Source organism: Oncorhynchus clarkii, chromosome 28, assembly GCF_045791955.1.
Source record: "Oncorhynchus clarkii lewisi isolate Uvic-CL-2024 chromosome 28, UVic_Ocla_1.0, whole genome shotgun sequence".
Lineage (NCBI taxonomy): Eukaryota > Metazoa > Chordata > Actinopteri > Salmoniformes > Salmonidae > Oncorhynchus > Oncorhynchus clarkii.
In genome coordinates, this window is record NC_092174.1 from 29175833 (window position 1) to 29194541 (window position 18709).

General features: G+C 39.8%; 1 protein-coding gene and 1 pseudogene across 1 annotated transcript; both read right to left on the reverse strand.

The window, feature by feature from the left end:
- Window positions 1-10170: 10170 nt before the first annotated feature.
- LOC139387382 (homeobox protein GBX-1-like) lies at window positions 10171-11770 on the reverse strand. Its single transcript, XM_071133525.1, has 2 exons — window positions 11323-11770; window positions 10171-10685 (listed from the first exon to the last, which is right to left on the reverse strand). The coding sequence occupies exons 1-2, from the start codon at window positions 11768-11770 to the stop codon at window positions 10171-10173; spliced, it is 963 nt and encodes a 320-aa protein (XP_070989626.1).
- A 3855-nt stretch (window positions 11771-15625) lies between these two features.
- On the reverse strand, window positions 15626-18233 carry LOC139386744 (ankyrin repeat and SOCS box protein 10-like; annotated as a pseudogene).
- Window positions 18234-18709: the final 476 nt, after the last annotated feature.

The following is an 18709-nucleotide window of genomic DNA, read 5'->3' on the forward strand; positions in this document are numbered from 1 at the left end:
CTCATACAAAGCTGTACAATTTTGTCTATTCAAACAGACCCCATTTCAAAGGGTACAAGCACTCATTAAAATCACACTTAACAAGATAGACGATAGTGAGAGTTTTCTTGACACTGAGAACGGAATATATATGTTTTTAAATTTTAAAAAAAGTATGTTTTTTTAACTGTACTAATGTTTTCTTGTGGGTTTCTATGGAAAGTTTTATTCATGTTCTGAGAACATGACTTTAAATAGAACCATGAGGAAACTTGAAGAAAACGTTATGCTGAAGTACTGACGTTCCCACAGAAGAACGTTGTTTCTTAATGTTATCTGAACATTCTGAGACATGACTTTAAATACAACCATGAGGAAACCTGTAGGAAACGTTATACTTAAGTACTAAAATTCCCACCTGAGAAACATGGTTTTCAGAACGTTTTGTGCAAGCTGGGTACCCTGCGCCATTCCCAGAACTTTGTGGGGAGGTTGCATGCAAAATAACCATAGGACACCATGCTCTCACCTAGCTCTAAAACACATGTGGTTCTCAGAACCTTATGTGCTAACTGGGCTATCTCTTTCTTCCATTTTGAGCAATGTGTTGGTTCAGAACTGCTGCGAGCTGATTAATTAAGCTACAGTAATATATTATAATATAGCTACAGGATCATAAGAGCCCAATTTGGGAACAGTTCAAAGAGACCTATTGTGCCCAAACTCACATCCGGATACTAAGGCCAGCAGAGCTTGATATTTTGTACAGCCTACCCCGCAGGTTCCCCCTCCCCTTTAGAAATTTGGCAACCACACTTTAGATAGATCATAGACTCAAGCATTAAATTGCAATGTAAAAACTCCTCTGGGTTGAGAGAAAGAAAACTAGAAAAGGAGGACGAAGGATATCTGCAGAATTGGGTGAGCCTACCCAGCTAGCATATAACGTTCTGAGAACCATATGTTTCTTAGAGCTTGGTGTGAGTATGGTTGTCCTATGGCTATTGTGCATTAAACCTTCCCACAACTTTATGGGAATGGTGCAGGATATCCAGCTAGCACATAATGTTCTGAGAGCCATACGTTTCTTAGGTGGGAATTTCAGTACTTCAGCAAACTTTTCCTACAGATTTCCTCATGGCTCTATTTCAAGTTGTGTTCTCAGAATGTTCTGAGAACATTAAGAAACAACGTTCTTCTGTTGGAATTTCTGTACATCTGCATACGTTTTCTGCAGGTTTCCTGATGGTTCTATTTAAAGGCATGTTCTAAGAAAATTCAGAGAATGTTAAGAAACAGATACAGTGCCTTGCGAAAGTATTCTTTGCGACCTTTTGCCACATTTCAGGCTTCAAACATAAAGATATAAAACTGTATTTTTTTTGTGAAGAATCAACAACAAGTGGGACACAATCATGAAGTGGAACGACATTTATTGGATATTTCAAACTTTTTTAACAAATCAAAAACTGAAAAATTGGGCGTGCAAAATTATTCAGCCCCTTAAGTTAATACTTTGTAGCGCCACCTTTTGCTGCGATTACAGCTGTAAGTCGCTTGGGGTATGTCTCTATCAGTTTTGCACATCGAGAGACTGAAATGTTTTCCCAATCCTCCTTGCAAAACAGCTCGAGCTCAGTGAGGTTGGATGGAGAGCATTTGTGAACAGCAGTTTTCAGTTCTTTCCACAGATTCTCGATTGGATTCAGGTCTGGACTTTGACTTGGCCATTCTAACACCTGGATATGTTTATTTTTGAACCATTCCATTGTAGATTTTGCTTTATGTTTTGGATCATTGTCTTGTTGGAAGACAAATCTCCGTCCCAGTCTCAGGTCTTTTGCAGACTCCATCAGGTTTTCTTCCAGAATGGTCCTGTATTTGGCTCCATCCATCTTCCCATCAATTTTAACCATCTTCCCTGTCCCTGCTGAAGAAAAGCAGGCCCAAACCATGATGCTGCCACCACCATGTTTGACAGTGGGGATGGTGTGTTCATAACGTTTTGCATTGTTGCCAAAAAGTTCAATTTTGGTTTCATCTGACCAGAGCACCTTCTTCCACATGTTTGGTGTGTCTCCCAGGTGGCTTGTGGCAAACTTTAAACGACACTTTTTATGGATATCTTTAAGAAATGGCTTTCTTCTTGCCATTCTTCCATAAAGGTCAGATTTGTGCAATATACAACTGATTGTTGTCCTATGGACAGAGTCTCCCACCTCAGCTGTAGATCTCTGCAGTTCATCCAGAGTGATCATGGGCCTCTTGGCTGCATCTCTGATCAGTCTTCTCCTTGTATGAGCTGAAAGTTTAGAGGGACGGCCAGGTCTTGGTAGATTTGCAGTGGTCTGATACTCCTTCCATTTCAATATTATCGCTTGCACAGTGCTCCTTGGGATGTTTAAAGCTTGGGAAATATTTTTGTATCCAAATCCGGCTTTAAACTTCTTCACAACAGTATCTCGGACCTGCCTGGTGTGTTCCTTGTTCTTCATGATGCTCTTTGCGCTTTTAACGGACCTCTGAGACTATCACAGTGCAGGTGCACTTATACGGAGACTTGATTACACACAGGTGGATTGCATTTATCATCATTAGTCATTTAGGTCAACATTGGATCATTCAGAGATCCTCACTGAACTTCTGGAGAGAGTTTGCTGCACTGAAAGTAAAGGGGCTGAATAATTTTGCACGCCCAATTTTTCAGTTTTTGATTTGTTAAAAAAGTTTGAAATATCCAATAAATGTCGTTCCACTTCATGATTGTGTCCCACTTGTTGTTGATTCTTCACAAAAAAATACAGTTTTATATCTTTATGTTTGAAGCCTGAAATGTGGCAAAAGGTCGCAAAGTTCAAGGGGGCCGAATACTTTCGCAAGGCACTGTAACACAACAGCAGTAGGTTTGATTACCAACAACAACATTGTTGTGAAGAAGGCGCAACAGCATCTCTTCAACCTCAGGAGGATGAAGAAATGTGGCTGTCACCTAAAACCCTCACAAACCTTTATAGACACAGAATTGAGAGCATCCTGTCAGGCTGCATCACCTCCTGGTACGGCAACTGCACCGCCCATAACCACAGGGCTCTCCAGAGGGTGGTGCGGTCTGCACAACACATCACCTGGGGCAAACTACCTGCCCTCCAGGACACCTACAGCAGCCGATGTCACAGGAAGGCCAAAAAGATCATCAAGGACAACAACCACCCGAGCAACTGCCTGTTCAGCCCGCTACCATCCAGAAGGTGAGGTCAGTACAGGTGCATCAAAGCTGGGACCGAGAGACTGATAAATAGCTTCTATCTCAAGGCAATCAGACTGTTAAACAGCTCTTACTAACACAGTGAGGCTGCTGCCTACATACAGACTTGAAATCATTGGCCACTTTAATAAATGGATCACTAGTCACTTCAATAATGCCACAATAATGTTTACATACAGTGGGGAGAACAAGTATTTGATACACTGCCGATTTTGCAGGTTTCCCTACTTACAAAGCAGGTAAAGGTCTGTAATTTTTATCATAGGTACACTTCAACTGTGAGAGACGGAATCTAAAACAAAAATTCAGAAAATCACATTGTATGATTTTTAAGTAATTAATTTGCATTTTATTGCATGACATAAGTATTTGATACATCAGAAAAGCAGAACTTAATATTTGGTACAGAAACCTTTGTTTGCAATTACAGAGATCATACGTTTCCTGTAGTTCTTGACCAGGTTTGCACACACTGCAGCAGGGATTTTGGCCCACTCCTCCATACAGACCTTCTCCAGATCCTTCACATTTCGGGGCTGTTGCTGGGCAATACGTACTTTCAGCTCCCTCCAAATATTTTGCTATTGGGTTCAGGTATGTAGACTGGCTAGGCCACTCCAGGACCTTGAGATGCTTCTTACGGAGCCAATCCTTAGTTGCCCTGGCTGTGTGTTTCGGGTCGTTGTCATGCTGGAAGACCCAGCCACGACCCATCTTCAATGATCTTACTGAGGGAAGGAGGTTGTTGGCCAAGATCTCGCGATACATGGCCCCATCCATCCTCCCCTCAATACGGTGCAGTCGTCCTGTCCCCTTTGCAGAAAAGCATCCCCAAAGAATGATGTTTCCACCTCCATGCTTCACGGTTGGGATGGTGTTCTTGGGGTTGTACTCATCCTTCTTCTTCCTCCAAACACGGCGAGTGGAGTTTAGACCAAAAAGCTCTATTTATGTCTCATCAGACCACATGACCTTCTCCCATTCCTCTTCTGGATCATCCAGATGGTCATTGGCAAACTTCAGACGGGCCTGGACATGCGCTGGCTTGAGCAGGGGGACCTTGCGTGCGCGGCAGGATTTTAATCTATGACGGCGTAATGTGTTACTAATGGTTTTCTTTGAGACTGTGGTCCCAGCTTTCCTGCCGTGTAGTTCTGGGCTGATCTCTCACCTTCCTCATGATCATTGATGCCCCACGAGGTGAGATCTTGCATGGAGCCCCAGACCGAGGGTGATTGACCGTCATCTTGAACTTCTTCCATTTTCTTATAATTGAGCCAACAGTTGTTGCCTTCTTACCAAGCTGCTTGCCTATTGTCCTGTAGCCCATCCCAGCCTTGTGCAGGTCTACAATTTTATCCCTGATGTCCTTACACAGCTCACTGGTTTTGGCCATTGTGGAGAGTTTGGAGTCTGTTTGATTGAGTGTGTGGACAGGTGTCTTTTATACAGGTAACGAGTTCAAACAGGTGCAGTTAATACAGGTAATGAGTGGAGAACAGGAGGGCTAACAGGTCTGTGAGAGACGGAATTCTTACTGGTTGGTAGGTGTTCAAATACTTACGACATGCAAAAAAATGCAAATTAATTACATAAAAATCAAACAGTGTGATTTTCTGGATTTTTGTTTTAGATTCCGTCTCTCACACTTGAAGTGTACCTATGATAAACATTACAGACCTCTACATACTTTGTAAGTAGGAAAACCTGCAAAATCGGCAGTGTATCAAATACTTGTTCCCCCCACTGTATCTTGCATTACTCATCGCATATGTATTTACTGTATTTTATACCATCTACGGCTTCTTGCCTATGCTGCTCGACATTGCTCATCCATATACAGTGGGGCAAAAAAGTATTTAGTCAGCCACCAATTGTGCAAGTTCTCCCACTTAAAAATATGAGAGAGGTCTGTAATTTTCATCATAGGTACAGACTAAATGAGAAAAAAATCCAGACAATCACATTGTAGGATTTTTTACGAATTTATTTGCAAATTATGGTGGAAAATAAGTATTTGGTCACTTACAAACAAGCAAGATTTCTGGCTCTCACAGACCTGTAACTTCTTCTTCAAGAGGCTCCTCTGTCCTCCACTCGTTACCTGTATTAATGGCACCTGTTTGAACTTGTTATCAGTATAAAAGACACCTGTCCACAACCTCAAACAGTCACACTCCAAACTCCACTATGGCCAAGACCAAAGAGCTGTCAGAGGACACCAGAAACAAAATTGTAGACCTGCACCAGGCTGGGAAGACTGAATCTGCAATAGGTAAGCAGCTTGGTTTGAAGAAATCAACTGTGGGAGCAATTATTAGGAAATGTAAGACATACAAGACCACTGATAATCTCCCTCGATCTGGGGCTCCACGCAAGATCTCACCCCGTGGGGTCAAAATGATCACAAGAATGGTGACAAAAATCCCAGAACCACACGGGGGGACCTAGTGAATGACCTGCAGAGAGCTGGGACCAAAGTAACAAAGCCTACCATCAGTAACACACTATGCCGCCAGGGACTCAAATCCTGCAGTGCCAGACGTGTCCCCCTGATTAAGCCAGTACATGTCCAGGCCCGTCTGAAGTTTGCTAGAGAGAATTTGGATGATCCAGAAGAAGATTGGGAGAATGTCATATGGTCAGATGAAACCAAAATATAACTTTTTGGTAAAAACTCAACTCATCGTGTTTGGAGGACAAAGAATGCTGAGTTACATCCAAAGAACACCATACCTACTGTGACGCATGGGGGTGGAAACATCATGCTTTGGGGCTGTTTTTCTGCAAAGGGACCAGGATGACTGATCCGTGTAAAGGAAAGAATGAATGGGGCCATGTATCGTGAGATTTTGAGTGAAAACCTCCTTCCATCAGCAAGGGCATTGAAGATGAAACGTGGCTGGGTCTTTCAGCATGACAATGATCCCAAACACACCGCCCGGGCAACGAAGGAGTGGCTTCGTAAGAAGCATTTCAAGGTCCTGGAGTGGCCTAGCCAGTCTCCAGATCTCAACCCCATAGAACATCTTTGGAGGGAGTTGAAAGTCTGTGTTGCCCAGCAACAGCCCCAAAACATCACTGCTCTAGAGGAGATCTGCATGGAGGAATGGGCCAAAATACCAGCAACTTTGTGTGAAAACCTTGTGAAGACTTACAGAAAACGTTTGACCTCTGTCATTGCCAACAAAGGGTATATAACAAAGTATTGAGCTAAACTTTTGTTATTGACCAAATACTTATTTTCCACCATAATTTGCAAATCAATTCATTAAAAATCCTACAATGTGATTTCTGGATTTTTTTTCTCATTTTGTCTGTCATAGTTAAAGTGTACCTATGATGAAAATTACAGACCTCTCTCATCTTTTTAAGTGGGAGAACTTGCACAATTGGTGTCTGACTATATACTTTTTTGCCCCACTGTATTTATATGAATATATTCTTATTCCTTTACTTAGATGTGTGTATATTAGGTAGTTGTTGTGGAATTGTTAGATTACTTGTTAGATATTGCTGCACTGTCGGAACTAGAAGCACAAGCATTTCGCTACACTCACAATAACATCTGCTAACCATGTGTATGTGACCAATACAATTTGATTTGATTCGATTTCAACAATGTTCTTCTGTGGGAATTTAAGTACTTCAGCATATTACTTTCTTCAGGTTTCCTCATGGATCTATGTTCTCAGAACATTAAGAAAACTTTCCATAAAAACCACAAGAAAATATTAGTAACTTTAAATAACTTTCAAATAATGTTATTTAAAAACATATACATTCCTTTCTCAGCGGCAACAAAACTCTACCTTGTTAACTGTGCGCAGGTGTGTTGGCCATGCCCACTAATTGGCCACACCTGATGTTAATGAGTGCTTGCTTTTTTTTTTACATGGGGTCTGTTTGAATAGACTAACATCAACAGCTTTGTATGAATTTAAAAAACATGGTATGCTAGCTCCATCCTGGTGGCGCAGTGGACTAATTAAACAAATAGAACAAAAAATCATATGTTGGATTCTCACTGATGCCATACCACAATAAAAAATGTGTTTACATGATTAATGCCCAAGCAAATTAATGTTAATGTGTCCAATCTGTGCTTGGAGTTCAACACAGTTAATTAAACTAGCAGTGTTATTAAAAGTCTTATTGAAACATGTCCTCAGAACGTTAATTCATTACTTTAAAATAACCTAGATTTTCTGTTCTCAGAACGTTAATAAGACCTCCCAGGAAAACTTTCAGGGAACCATAGTCAAACGTTCTCAGAACTCCCTGCAAACTAAAAATATACCTTCCCAGAACAGGCAAAATGTTCACTTCCATTCTTAGAATGTTAATAAATGTTCAGTTTTACTGGTCAGGATAATTATGGCTCCGTTCCCAGACCCAAGGGGAAACCAAAAACGTCCCACAACTTCCAAGGAACCAAATGTGCTAGCTGGATACACATCCAGGTAGTACATTTTAACAATACACCTATAGGGTTTTGCTTTTGTGTCCTTAAGTGGCACATACCATTTCAATGAGTGATATGACAGAGTAAATTATATTTTTGTCATATGATGCATGATGACATCCACTTTGTTTGAATAGTGTTGGAATAGGCTTAGCTCACTGTAACGTATTGGGTCTGTCCATGCATCCCCACGCTAACTCTGTTCTGTTCCCTCAATTAGCAGCTAATCACTAGAACATACACCAAACATTCTGGCGTCATCAGAGGTCGAGACTCTAAAATCATTCAACCTCGACCCACAACTGTCAGCTCTGGCATTGCCTATTTGAAGTCGGAAATGAATTAGTCAAAACAATTGTTTTTAATTTACAATAGGCTAATATTGTATTATATTTCGTTTAAATATTATCATATTATCTCTTCACTTATTTCCGTTATACCTAATCTTTATCGTCATAATTGAGTTGACTTCAACATGACAGCATAATGCAAAAGTAGGTGTCGCTAATTAGCTTCATTTATTGACTCAAATATCGCGCTTGATAATTTCGTGGACATGTGTGGGATCAGTTATTCGACCAGGGAGTAGGTCTACCTGAGATAACATCTGCTGAGATACGATCTGGGGGGAAATATTTTATAACGTTTTCAGCACGTGTAGTAACGACGACACAAGCCTATATATAGCCTCAAATAAATTGGTTTTACAGGTGCACCAGTAACAAATATTTGCTAGCTTTTTTCACGTTCTATTTGTGATTTTTATGACTTGCTCTTAGGTTTGAAATGGATGGAAATGGATCTATACTTGAATACAAAATGAATTACATACACATCAAAATACGTTTAACATGAATCTGTAGCGACCAAATGAAGTTGCAGCTGTGAAAATGTATTCTGTATTCCTGAGTTGCTTATATACATAAAACACACACACACACACACACACACACACACACACACACACACACACACACACACACACACACACACACACACACACACACACACACACACACACACACACACACACACATACACACACACACTGTTCAGTGTTCATCCTCCCTGGTCTGGTCTCCTCAACTCCTATAAGGATGTATGTTTTGACCGTTCTAATGGCGCTCCATCACTCCACCTCGAGACAACATGCCCTCCTAAAGATAACTGCTGCTTCCAGTCACAAAACCCTCGTCTGTTCTCTCCTGTATCTCTGTCTGCTTAATGATAACCTTCATTGAATGTATATCATCAACGCCTAGATAGGGCGAACTGCTGGACTTTGCACACAGTAGGTGAAGTGGAATATGATTTAGTATTCAGTAGTATCAGTCGTCCAATTATGTAGCTAATCCACTCACGATAGGAGACACGTTTGTATTTTTTCAAGACCTACAATATCATTACATTGCAAACTCATCCAGGCCTACAGTGTGCAAAAATGTCTTCATATTCATGCCAGATATTACATAGGTATACAATACAGACGTTTTATTTACTTACTATCTGAAATCAATAATATCAGATTATTAATGCCTATTTTACAAAGCAAAACAACTTTTGAGATTGAGATAATATATGAGAATTTCCATAACTATTATGAATATGTGTATTATAATCAATTATCAATTATATTATTCCAAATTGTTTTATTATTTGTTTATTGTTATAGTTCACTTCAAGTTTTAGTAGGCTATTAAAATACAGTGTCATGTAATAGCCTAGTGGTATTTTACTTAATGAATGCGAGGAAAATATATTCTACAGAAAGATAGCTCACTGTTAATTTTCTGAGAGCAGACAGATGCTATATATAAAGCACAAATCACCATCTCTAAAACTATGGCTAAAACAGAAATAATAATGCATTTAGATGCATACCTTTAATATAAATTGATTTAATAAGTCAATATACTTTACAGTATTTCCTTGTTTGGTTATTTATTTTTCTTCACATATTTTTTTCTCTCTCACAAACAGCTGGCGAATACAGTTCTTGCAGTAGCCTACCAAAAATGAAAACTTTGTAAGGTACATGCAACATGTGATCAACGAAACGATACCAAATACAACAAGTTTGAAATAGCTTCACCGAATGAAGCACATGCAGATAATAAACAGAACATTTATAGGCCCTAGATATAAATATTTTAGAAAATAATGTTTACAATCTCATTTCATAGTGGCTGTCTGTGTCACCCGACACATAATATTTACAAATGTACAAACAATAAATAAAACATGATATCATATTTGGCCAATTCATTAATCTGCCAAGCGATAACATGATATCCTATGTTGTCAAGTTAATCGGTCATTATGTCTCTTGTGATGTAAAAAGTAATCTTGCTGACCAAAAAATTCCATCCCTTTTTGTGCTTCATGCATTTAACAACCCAGAACTTTCTTTTGTCAGAATTAATGTCCGTTTCTTTTATAAAGTTGAGGCCAGGATAGTTCATCATGGCCTTGTTTGCTCTATCTGTTGGTGTTGACTCCTCACGGCAAACCTGTTGACGTGCACTGGAATGGGGACCACAATTTTGGGGTTTCTCACAGGCTCTCCCGACCTGTTATTGACGTTTCCCGCTTTGATTCTTTTCCATTTGGCCCTACGATTCTGGAACCAAATTTTGACCTGCACCTCGCTCAATTTAAGTGCGTGTGCTATTTGAGAGCGTTCGGTGAGCGAAAGGTACTTTTTACAATGAAATTCCTTCTCAAGTTCAAGTAGCTGCTCGCTTGTAAAAGCTGTCCGTCTCCTTCTGCTCTTTCCTGCTGAGCTTCCTGATGGTAACGCTTCCTGTGGCCCGGGTTTTAGTTTACTCTTTTGGGATAAAGAACCACAGTTGTTCCCATCGGAGGAGCTTTCGTTCTCGCTGTCGACGGCAGAGCTGTCATCTCGGTCACTGCAAACTGCGTCTGCTGATTTCAGGTCAAACTTCTCATCGTCAGAGCTGTACAATTTAGTCTCACCTAAAAAGTGACAATGAAGAAAGACAACATATATTACAACCAGTTATGTTCAGCCAACACGTTTACCTCACAAATGCAAATTAGGTATTTATCTCTTTAAAAATTCAGAGACATTGTCTTGGCCACATAGGCCTCTAAAATGAAAATGGAATAGGCATGTTGGAGAGTTCGTATTCTGCGGTATTTTCTCAAAAGGAAATTAGTGCCATTTTTAACACCTGTATTAACGTAACATTGGCCAATGTCACGTTAAGTAAAAAACTGTGTAAAATTATGCCTAATGTAACAAATAGATTGAAGACAGTGTTTCACAAAATTGAGTTAGGCTACACAATTCGACTTAATACACATTTGAAAGTGTGGTTTGTCATGAAACAATGTATTTGTGGAATAGTATGTTATGATGACAATTTCAGCCTTCGAAAAAGTGTGGATGGTGTCTTAAATTTCAGCATCATATTTGCCTTGGATAAACTGCGTGTAACTTTATGCTCAGCACTGAGTGTCTTTTTGTGTTGCTAAATGTCCATGCAGTCCAGTCCAAACTCTAATTTGGATGACGTTTGTGCGTATTACGCATTTAGGTCTCAACGTGCCAATCTAACGGAAACGTATGGACACTGGGACTGGAGTTTACCTGGCATAGTTTGAAAAGTTTCCGAGAAGTTGAGTAAGTCCGATCCCTTGTCTCTTCCATGCAGATCATCTGAGTGGGGGCTCTCTTGTCTCCTCGTTCCAGGGTCGGCACTTAACCGAGGTCCGGGGAGCTCTTGGGGAGGATAGAAACTATCCGGCGGATCCGAGAAACTGGGCAGTGTTGTCGTGAGAGCCACCATGGACGGCATCCCCTGTCCCAAACTCGCACAGAATGTGTTGGTAAGACGTCCAGCGAAAGATGCCAACGGCGCCAAAGGAGGTATGCCAGAAGGTAAATGTGAATGAGATAAAGATTGAGGAATCATCAAGGGTCTGTACGGCATAAACATCGGGTAGCCAGTGTAGAGCAGGTGTCCCGGCCGAGGCTGCGGAGTTCCTATCAAGGAGTCGATCGAAAACGCCGTCCCTTGGCCGCCCGGTCTCTGCATTGTGAAGAAAATTGTGGCTTATTTTTTCGAAAACTCAGGCGCCCTTCCTTCCCTCAACAAATCGCAAAAACCTTAGATTCAAAGGTCGAGTGAAGTTATTAGGTCCCTTCGCTGTGATGTTATCCCGTTGACTAACCAGCTCCTCGAAACCTCCTCAAGCTTACTGAAACCTGACGCTTTCTTGTTTTGTGCCCACTCCCTGTCCCTCTATTTGTCACACACTGAGACATAAACACACGCTCTCCCTCTCTACCTCTCCCTCCCTCCACTTCTTTCTCACTTCAATTCAATGGGCTCTCCCACACGCACAGGCACACACGCACGCACACACAGAAACACACACACACAGAGCGAGAGCCCTAGCTTATCATCTGCAATACAAGAGGAATGAAAGGGGGTGTACCCTGGGGACTCATCCATCTTCCTCAAATTACGCTTCATTTCCTTTTTCAGTGTCGGACTTTTTGGCCGACTCGAGAGGCGGTAGTTTCCCAGTGGATACCGAATAGACGCCCCCCCCCCCCCTCCCCCCCAGCCCTTCACCCCATTTGCCCGGTCCACATTGACTGGAAGCGATGTGAGAGACTGCTTCAGCCCTTACCCTTCTATAATCGTTGACCACACCAACCCAATCAGCTATTATTAATTTTGATTGATGATAAGTAATTACTTTGGATTCAAGGGATGACATAAAACAACGGTGCTTTTGTTGAAATGTTGCGATGTATGGCATCGGGACGGATGGCATCGGAGTGGGCCGGAGGAGAGGCAGATGTTTTTCCTCTCTTGAAAGAGTAAAGCTTTTCTATTCTCTCGAGCCAAAACAATGCGTTTGGCCTTAGAAAAGTGCAGTAATAATTATTCCCTAGAGTGAGTTATCCTGTACAACATTTGGTTCTGATAAAAGACATACATGTGAGGTCAACGGCAATTTTAAAACGAGTCGGCGCCGTTTTGAAAGTGGCATTTTGGAGACTAAACTTTATTCGATTAAAAATACAACAGGGTACCAACGTGCTTGTATCTGTAGGGCTACCATTAAGTTAGTTGTATATGCAGACAATCATTTTCAGGTTTAAGATAGGCCTAACATTAAACTAAAACACGCACTTAACCCGTGAACAACACTCGCACATGACCCCCGCATACTAGCTCGGATTTTGCTGATAGCTACTTTATTGCGGAAAAAGGTACCTACTATGACTGTGATATATGATTGTCCCACCAAGCCATCTTAAGACGAATTCACTAACTTTAAGTCGCTCTGGATAAGAGCGTCTGCTAAATTACTAAAATGTAAAATGTAATGAGCATGCATCCTAAACTAATTGCCAATTAAATGTTGAATAGTTAAAATTATGCATCGACGCTTTCAGGGTTTTGGCCACTCATTTTCTAAATACTTATACGTTTATATTAAAATCAAAATGTGCAATAATGAAAAATCACATTTCTCTTTTTTTATAAGTGTTGATTTAATCGGATATCATTTTACCGTTTATATGCCAATGCTTGATGATGATTAGCCTCTATTGAGTCCTTGGGGCGCGCGGGCACTCCAACTGGCCGTCTGATTGCATGAAGACATAAACATATCACCAACCGAGTCTGATTAGCAATGGAGTGCCAAGGGATGCTAATTATTCTTATAATTGCAAATGACTCCATTCAGCACCACCTTGCTTTGAACTATTGAAACCAGATAGCTTTCCTCTCCCGCGCGCTCCTCTCCTCTTCGTTTTTTAAAGAGTGGAGTGGACTCTGATTATATAGTCTCCAACCAGAACCTCCTCATACCTCCTCAACTTTTCTCTCCGATGTGTGATACATTCTGCATTTATGTCTAGGATTGGATTTATTCTTGTTTTCTTTCATGAGTCAGGAATCTATAGTTTATTTGATCAGTTACAACACAATTATGTCACATAATAATCAGAAATTATTGTTATTATTAGTTTCTACTGGTAAATGTCACTAAGAACGGGATGATTGACTTTCCTTGGAGCCTTAATATAACCTACATTATTGCAATTTGTATTCAAGTTGTAACATATTGCTAATATATCTTTTATTTTACAATCGAATTATTTTTCAGTGCAGGTTTAGTTTCTTTGATTTGTCTTTAGCTCCGCATGCGCTAGGCACATAGCGTAGCCTAGTTCAAGAGCCTCACTGTGACAGGTTCATTACCCAAGTCAGCATACTGTCTCCGTGTCACCACCCTCTGTCACACAGGTTCACCATTCTCCCCAAGCCGGGTTGTTGGTATTCAAAAGCATGCTACTTCTTTCCGATCCCATACAATCATACATCTGGACCTCTCCACATAATTATCAACTGGAAACGCCCACCTCACCTAAGTAGTTTTACAAAGACATTTCTGTTAAATTACACATATTGTAGAACTACTAGGCTATATTGCATTATGTTTGGTCAATGTTTAACATATATATATTTTCGTTTGTTATCCATTCAATTGTTGTCCATCCCACTATTTGCTAGATTTTAAAACATCGATAAACCTTCTTGGCAACATACACATAAAAGCTCACTGCTTATTCAATAGTCTATTCATGATTTCCGTCCATCACTGGCGTGTTGTATTTGTCTGACACTTTTTGTAATATAAGATAACCTCCTTTGCATGACAGTCTCTCATATGTATTCTCATGAAGTCTTTATAAATACATTTTTCAGTTAATGTTGAATTATTTCCAAAACGACTGAAGTCACAGCCTGCATTTACGTCCGTAAAGCCAGTGAAATCACACAACGTTCTAATCTGGGGTGGCAGGTAAACCTAGCAGTTAAGAGCGTGGGGCCAGTAACCGAAAAGTCGCTCGTTCGAATCCCATCGCCGACTTGAGCTAGGCACTTGAACCCTAATTGCTCCTCTAAATCGCTTTGGATACAAGTGACAGAGATTAAATGTAATCATTTATCTTAATTATTAATGAGAAATATTCTGACCAAGAGTGACTGAGTTATAGAGCACACTTTTTTGTTCATTTAGTATTTATTTTCTTCTAAAAAGTAGTCATTATTTCTCTACCAAATACTTAGTAGGCTATAGCTACATCCATAATTGGTTCCTTTTTGTGATAAAGCAGTGCGCATATTTTTTTTTCATATACTGACTGATCTCACTATCTTACCATATATGACAAGGTGCTAAGCCAAATAAGTCATCTATTTCTCCCTGAAGTCACGACTACGTTGGGGGAAAAAGCTCAATATGTAAATCTATTTCCTTTACTGCTTTATTTTACACTACATTATGCCCGTACACTTCAGTTCCATGATAGCACTATAAATACAAAAGTTACACCTTTCGTTGAAAAATATCTTAGAAAAAAAACACAAAGCCAGCCCTCTAATACAGTACATCTCTTTAATTTGTCATTTAAAGACCACAACACCCCCTTGTGGTGACGCGGAGTAACACGGTTCTGCTTGTAAAGCAAATTACATTTTTTCTTATGAACCAAAATAGCAATACAATGAACACAATCAATTGTAAATACATACTTTTTGACATAGATTGTTTTGCCATATATTGTACAGTACATAATGGTATCCATTTACTCACACTCTGCAATCTCAAGGATTCTGAACCCAGGAGTGGTAGTCAACTTAGTACCACAATCAGTAGGTCTGTGACGATGACCCCCCTGTGTCATTCTGCAAAACAAATATTGTCACAGACAGACTGAATTCCTAGTGTTTCCTAGTGTTTGTGCTGTAGCCTACAGTACATGCAGAGCTCTATAGTGCTGGGAGCTCTCATCATATCATACCATGTATGCCATACATCCAGTGTTTAGGGTTTATATACATCCTGGCTCTATCTCTGACTCAGTGAACGTAGTATTTGAACTACAGCAGCAGGTTGTTCTTGATGAAGGTGGGCAGGTCTAGGTGTGGCACCATCTTGTGCACGTGTCCATCTAGGTAGTTCTGTAGTGTCCAGCAAGCCAGGTGCTGTAGGGAACAAGGGGTCTGCTGCAGGGAGAACAGGGACTTATAGAACCCATTGTGTTCCTGGAGAGAGATACACACAGAACAGTCAGTTAGACAGAGTCATACTCTATGAGAACGGAATAGAACAGAATGAAATCGCTATGATCCTAGGAACTGACCGTAAACATATCTGGTGAAACATCCTCCACCCTGTCATCTGTAATCTTGAAGCGATCATATGCATTCAGAAAAACCTTGATTGTGCACGAGGAGACGGCAGTACTTCAGAACCTGAAAGATACATCATTGCATAATGAATAACACATTACTTAAAACTAAAAAACACATGTTTATAGATACCTGGTCGTGTTGAGGAATTAAACTATAGTCTACAATTTTTTTAGCTTTACTTATTTTTTAAAACCTTATCAGTCCAAATACAAAGTAAATATTCCCACATTTTATAACTCTTAAAGGCACAATGTAAATAACACATAATACCTGCATACAATTTCCTAAATTTGATCCAATTCTCTTTTTCTGATCTCCTAAGAAACAAGTCATAAGATGTCCTCACTTCATGTTGGAGTTAGGAGGTTGTGACTTGTGACTCATCGATAGAATATAAGAAATAAACTAAAGTAATTAAACACTTGGTGAGATGAACAGATTGGTCTACCCTCTGGAGGTTTAACTGGAAATTATGCAATTAGTGCTAATTAATCTCCTATTAACGCTCCCTAATTAGGAGTCAGGCATTTTGTTCCGGAGCATGTGGTGGGTTCAGTGAATAGTAGCAGACCTGGGTTCAATTACTATTTGAAATGTTTCAAATACTTTGAGTGTTTGCTTTAGCCTGACTGGGGTGCCAGGTGCACTGGGAAAGCACAGGACTTTTCTATTGGTTCCATTGCAGCAGGATAGCACAATCAAGCACAGCTAAAGCATTAGAATTATTTCTTTCAAATAGCATTTGAACCTAGGTTTGGTTCCGTGAATAGTAGTAGTTTCCGTTTCCCACAGTGAGAAGATAATTCATGTTGAGGAGAGAAATAAATTATTAATTGAACCGTTTTAGTGTTCATACTACATCATCTGTTTATTCTCAACTGTACATTCTGTTATAGTTATACCATTGGGTACATCAAGAACAATTACAAGCTGATGATTTGATTTAATTACATTTTTATGAAACATGAACCAATCTGTTTAATGTCCGGTGATTTCTACATAAATGTCTACACTATTATGAACACTTGAATGACTGATTGAATGCACAGCTAGATTAAATAATACAGTATATGTTCAAGATGTATTGGCATGTTCTTTACACATTTTCTTTTACTCCTAGTCCTACCATCAAACACTATTCCTTCTCTAGCGCCTGTGCTCTTAACTAGATAATATTCATAGAATTAATCAGAGATGATGGTGAGGAGGCCCTAAGCAGTTGCTTTTCCTGCTTACAGCAGGAGCCACTTCTGGCTCTTACTTTGGGCAGTGCTCCACGCCAAACCCTGATGGAGCTGTGGTTGAGCAGACAGCAGACCAACCTCTCTGGCTTGTGCTCCGTCTTGTAGGCCACCACCTTCAGAGGACAACAATGGAAATAAGTTGTAAAACATTTTTGTGTCATATCTTCGATTACAGTATGTGAAATACAATCTATCCACGTGTGTGGCTGAATTGTGTTTTTATACAGTACCAGTAAAAAATTGGGCACACCTACTCATTCAAGGGCTTTTTAAAATATTTAGTATTTTTTACACTGTAGAATAACAGTGAAGACATCAAAAGTATGAAATAACACATATGGAATCATGTAGCAACCAAAAAAAGTGTTAAACAAATCTAAATAGATTTTTATATTTGAAATTCTTCAAAGTAGCCACTTGATGACAGCTTTGCACACTCTTGGCATTCTCTCAACCAGCTTCATGAGGAATGCTTCTCGAACAGTCTTGAAGGAGTTCACACAAAGTTGAAGTCGGAAGTTTACATACATCTTAGCCAAATACATTTAAACTCCGTTTTTCACAATTCCTGACATTTAATCCTAGTAAAAATTCCCTATCTTAGGTCAGTTAGGATCACCACTTTATTTTAAGAATGTGAAATGTCAGAATAATAGTAGAGAGAAGGATTTATTTCAGCTTTTATTTCTTTCATCACATTCCCAGTGGGTCAGAAGTTTACATACACTCAATTAGTATTTGGTCGCATTGCCTTTAAATTGTTTAACTTGGGTCAAACGTTTTGGGAAGCCTTCCACAAGCTTCACACAATAAGTTGGGTGAATTTTGACCCATTCCTCCTGACAGAGCTCATGTAACTGAGTCAGATTTTTAGGCCTCCTTGCTCGCACACGCTTTTTCAGTTCTGCCCACAAATCTTCTATGGGATTGAGATCAGGGCTTTGTGATGACCACTCCAATACCTTGACTTTGTTGTCCTTAAGCCATTTTGCCACAACTTTGGAAGCATGCTTGGGGTCATTGTCCATATATGTTCATATACTGACTGATCTCACTATCTTACCATATATGACAAGGTGCTAAGCCAAATAAGTAATCAATTTCTCCCTGAAGTCACAACTGCTTTGGGGGAAAAGGCTCAATATGTAAATCTATTTCCTTTACTCCTTTATTTTACACTACATTACGCACGTACACTTCAGTTCCACGATAGCACTATAAATACAAAAGTTACACCTTTCGTTGAAAAATATCCTAGAAAAAAAACACAAAGCCAGCCCTCTAATACAGTACATCTCTTTAATTTGTCATTTAAAGACCACAACACCCCCTTGTGGTGAAGCGGAGTAACACGGTTCTGCTTGTAAAGCAAATTACATTTTTTCTTATGAACCAAAATAGCAATACAATGAACACAATCAATTGTAAATACATACTTTTTGACATAGATTGTTTTGCCATATATTGTACAGTACATAATGGTATCCATTTACTCACACTCTGC

Coding starts and splice junctions, on each gene's coding strand:
- LOC139387382 (XM_071133525.1), bottom strand. CDS start 11,770: ATGCAGAGACCGGGCGGCCAAGGGACGGCGTTTTCGATCGACTCCTTG. Junction 10,686..11,322: donor AACTTTTCAAACTATGCCAG/GTAAACTCCAGT, acceptor GTCACTTTTTAG/GTGAGACTAAATTGTACAGC.